We start from the raw sequence: 4,764 nt of genomic DNA, 5'->3' as shown, positions 1-4,764 counted from the left end.
TATGTATTGCAAATTGCATTCCAAAATCTTTCACACTGCCATCAAAGTCAAAGATGGTCCTGTTAAATAGTGTTGATTTGGGGAGCATAAAGTTAAATTTCAAGAAGAGTTCTTGCCTTTGTAGAAATGCATACTGAAAACATTAATGATGAAATGGTGTGGTCTCTGAGATTTGCTTCCAAATAATCTAGAAAGGAGACTTGATAGGGTTATTGAGGAAATAAGATAAACCTTGTTTTGATAATTTTAAGGCTAGATTATGGATACATGGGAGTTAATTATATGAATATCTTCACTTCTGTGCATATTTTAACTTTTCCCATAATAACAATTAAAAGAAGAAAGGAAGAGGAACAAAACATGACCCTGTCTAAGCCTCTGAGTGCTCTCTGAGCTTTTATGTTTCTCCCTGTTGTCACTTTTCCTCACTATCTGTATAGGTCCAGCTATCATGCAAGGTTCTCTTATTTGGAAGTGTGAGAACAGGATATAGGTAAAGTCAGAGCTTTTCAGGAGAAAATAACAGCTACTAACTAGTCTGAGCCTCCTCCTTTAATTTAAATCAAAACCATAGACTTTAATTAAAAAAAAAAAAACATCGAAAAGTTGATCATGGTGTAATGACTGATGTAAATTTTTCTAAAGAATATTTCTGATCAGAAAGCAGAATATCAATGTCATTCATCAGCATTTATCAAATGCTTATTTGAGAAATCTCTACTATATACCTCATTGAGGCATTAAAAAAAGTAGGCAATGTTTCTTGCTCAAGAAGATAAGTCTATTTGGAAAGAGGGCAAATTCCCAATGATATTTAAATGTAATAACTTATAAAGGAGCATAAACACTACACGTTAAGTAGTATTGGATTGCAAATTCATTCTTTTACAGATACTGAGTACTCACATTAGTGTTGAAGACAGGAAATTTAACAACCCATGTAAACAACAGTCACACAGGTGTCATTTTATCCTTAATCCTTTCTAAAATTGCTGTCTTTACTGCTTAATCTTCTGACTTAATCAGTTATATAAGCTGTTAATTTTTCTTCTTTCTCTGGTGTCTTCAGAGAACTAAATAATCACAAGATATGTGCCATGGGATCCTCTTAAAACAAGTTGTTTTATTACTTTATTATACTTATGGCTAGGATTCGAGACTGACATGTTATTTCAAATTGCCTCTAATATTGAGAAACCGAGTATTATATCATTACTAATAGATATATCCATATTGCTTACCTTGCTGTGTTTCTGAGTTCAGTAGTCCCAGCAGTTGTTTCGCAGTATTGTTGAAGTGCTTTTTCATCTGGTTCATCTGGATTTTTCTGATGGAATGTGATGACTTAGAGGCTTTGCTAGTCTCTGCTGGGTCCCTCTGCCTGTCTGGTTTATAGACTACTTCTGCATAGCTTAGTTTGCAGAATTCTTCTATTTCCTAGATTAATATAAAATTGGTGTATATTAAGTAATATAATCTGGAAGACTAATAAAGTAAAACATTTATTTTTCTATTCTCTAATGGACTATATATTGTTAAAAATTACTATACAACTGAGCTAAACATTTATTTTTCTATTCTCTAATGGACTATATATTGTTAAAAATTACTATACAACTGAGCTAATTCAGTTGGATAGAGTAGATGGCTCTTCGATTGCACCTCTCAGATTTGGAGATTTCATCTTGTTAGCTATTCAAATATTAAGTTTCCCCTAGCTTCTGTTTCATTTATAGCTCCATCTGTTGCTGATTGCTTTGTTTAGGTTTCCGAAAGATATAAATCCAATTATAATTTCAGCCAAATGAGGATTTTTTTGTGTGCTCTATTAATTTCTCTGCTCTTCATCACTATCTTTCCTGTTATCTTGGCGAATTGTCTTGATGATATAAAAAGCTTAAAGACCAATGTGACTCTTTTTTTCCTTAAAGCTTGGATCGGAGTCTTCCATACTTCTTCCTCTGGATTCTGTCCTAATCTCCATTGACTTCTCTACAACAAAGATACCTCAGAAGTAGGAGAAATCACTCAGCCTAGTATAATTTTATGGAAAAACTGCAGGCTTTAGAATAAGATAGTCCTGATTTTGTATACCTGAAGTACCACTTACTAACCATGTAACCCTGAGAAAATCACTTAATCTCTCTAAATATTTTCATTGGTGTAGTGTGAGTACATATTTTATGGGTTGTCATAAGGATTAAGTGAGATAATGCATGTAAAGCACTTGACATAGTGCCTGGTATATGACAAAAAGTTACTAAGTGGTAGTTCTTATATTAACAGCAATACTTTCTGCTGTTATTGGGTGAAGAGAGGATACAGAACCAAGATGGTAGCTAGGACTTGTAAAATCTAAAGGTGTTGCCTTATTATTGTCCTAAAGAAAGGCTAAATGGGGTACTATTTTACTCTTGTACTAGTGGGTCATTTTGCACTCAGTGTAGACTAGAACCTCACCATGTAGGGACATGGGAGAAAAAGCAAAAAGCATGTGTGGCCAGTGGATCTGACCTATGTATGGATGGACAGGAAGGATTTCTACAGACATGTAGGGGCTGAGGTATGGAGGAGATAATATAGGTGCAGGGAACCATGATCAAAGGAGCTGGACAAAAAAAAATCGTAGGGCATTTTTGGGGGATAAAATTAATCCACTCTGCTGATGGTATAGGTATATATGAAAACTGAAGGGAAGGCAAGTTGTGAAAATACTTGAGCAGTTTGTAGATTGTCATAAATGTCATGCTAGGAACTTTATTTTATTCTGTAGGTAATACTTAACCTTTAAAGTTTTTGACTGTGGGATAACATTAGGAGGTTGGGATTTCAGAAAGGTCACTTTATATAAACTGAATTAGTTGGTATGGACAAGAAACATGGGCCACCAACTCCAGGGCCTACAGTAGCTGGAGAAGATAGGTAAGTAATTGAAACACTTAGTGTAAGACAAAAGAGTGTAGAGGGTGGATGTACAGTCTAAAGAGGACAATTTCAGCTCTTGGTAATTTTTCTAACCAGAATCTGGGCTTAGTGCTGCCAGTTAATTTCATTTTTTTTTCTCAATGATCTAGAGAAATCAAAATTTCTATCTTTCAGTTTTTAAATCTGATAACTGATACAAATTTTAAACATACATTGTACTGGTCAAACAAGACACATCTGCTGATTGGATTTTGCCTGTGGACTGCATTTTTTACCTCTGGAACTAAAAGTATTGAGACCAAATGTGAGACTATTAAAATTGTCTAGATGAGAGAGAGGAATTGGAGTAGTAGTTATGGGACTGTCAGGGACGGGTTACACAGAAATAAGATCAGAGAGAATTAACAAGTCTCAGGGACAGATTTGATATGGGGAAGAGAAAATGAAAATGGATTTTGAGCTTCAACAATGAAGCAAAGGTTAAGAGGAGAAGGTGTTTTTAGAGGAGACAAGTGCAGTTTGGGGATACATTGTGTGGAAAATACTGGTGCAGTCACCTATAGAAATGACCAATAGGTAGTTGAAAACGTAGACCTGGAGGTCAGGAGAACTGCTGAGGCTACACTAGGAAATTTAGGAGTCATCTGGATACAGATGGCATTTGTAGTTATGGGGACAGTTGAGATCTCCAAGGGATAAAGTATATAATATAAGTATATATTCTATACTTTACAGCCTTACTGAGCTTACTGACTGGAGAGCTATTGGTGGTAGAAGGAGGAAGAGAAACCTGTTAAAAAAAATAAATGCTTAGAGAGGATATAGAAGGACCAGAGTTGTACAACATCATGGAGGCTTCAGGAAGAGAAAATTTCAAAGTAGGAAGAGGTATTTGGCAATTTAAGTAATGCAGAGAGCTCTAGATGGTTAGGGCCAGGAAATGGGACAATGGATTTGATAATTAGAAGTTATTGGTACCTTATAGGAAAATAATGGAGCACAGGATAAATTATAATGATGCAAAAAATTTCTCTTTTGAGAAATTTGAGAATTGAAGGAATGAGACAGAATCATTACTGGAAGGGAAATCAGGGTCAAACTTTTTTTTTTTTTTTAACTGAGTAGGGAACTGAGTATGTATGTAGTTAAAAAGAGAAGGAGAAATAGAGGATGAAAAATATAATAGCTTGGGCTGCCAATTTACTAAATAAGAATATATTCTTATTAAAAAGGATGTATTGTTAAAAAATTAAGGTAGTAGTACATTTGAGGATGTTTCTAAATATTATATTTCATCTTATAGGATAATTGGATAAACTTAAACTAATTTTCCCTCTTAGTAATTCTATTTCTAATTATTACAATGCGAAGTTCAGGTAAATATAAACATTATTATTAGATAATCTAGTAAAAACAACTGTCCAAGGTTAGGAAACAAAATAACCCTCTTCATTTTTGTCTCACGTGCCAATTTTTATATATCTCAAGGCCTCGCCTTTCATAAGCAACTAATCAATATTTTTGACATGATTTACCTAGAAGTAGATAAGGTCAGCAAATGAAGAGTAATAGAATTTTCTTGCTTACATGAATAAGATTGAGGTAGATGATTTATTCTCATTTGTCTCCTTCTGAGGTCTTATGATTAAGAGGTATTAGAGGCTGAAAAATTGAGGTGCTCTAATGTTTCACAGTGAAAAGACCATAACGCTTGCAGAAGTAGGAGGTCTGAGATGTGCTTTACTGGGGAAGAACAGTCAGACATGTCCATTTCCCTACCATAAAGTCTTTGGCTTTCATGCATTGTAAATGAGTGCACACTCTCAATATTGCTCTGTT

At 34.4% G+C, this 4,764-nt stretch overlaps 2 protein-coding genes across 2 annotated transcripts in view; both read right to left on the bottom strand.

Annotated features, from left to right (window-relative positions):
* The window catches only part of SMCO3 (single-pass membrane protein with coiled-coil domains 3), a 7,920-nt gene extending 6,545 nt beyond the window's left edge, over positions 1-1,375 (bottom strand). Inside the window, exon 1 of the mRNA XM_011375975.2 lies at positions 1,242-1,375. The gene's annotated coding sequence lies outside the window, so the exon portion shown is untranslated. The remainder of the gene's footprint in view (positions 1-1,241) is intronic.
* Positions 1,376-4,764, bottom strand: part of ART4 (ADP-ribosyltransferase 4 (Dombrock blood group)) — a 20,775-nt gene continuing 17,386 nt past the window's right edge. The window contains exon 4 of the mRNA XM_023520872.1: positions 1,376-1,437. Within this exon, the coding sequence (XP_023376640.1) occupies positions 1,391-1,437 (47 nt within the window). The 3' untranslated portion in view covers positions 1,376-1,390. The remainder of the gene's footprint in view (positions 1,438-4,764) is intronic.

Source organism: Pteropus vampyrus, unplaced genomic scaffold (assembly GCF_000151845.1).
Source record: "Pteropus vampyrus isolate Shadow unplaced genomic scaffold, Pvam_2.0 Scaffold283, whole genome shotgun sequence".
NCBI classification, from domain to species: domain Eukaryota; kingdom Metazoa; phylum Chordata; class Mammalia; order Chiroptera; family Pteropodidae; genus Pteropus; species Pteropus vampyrus.
The sequence above is the reverse complement of the archived record's forward strand: the minus strand, read 5'-3'. Positions and strand labels throughout refer to the sequence as shown.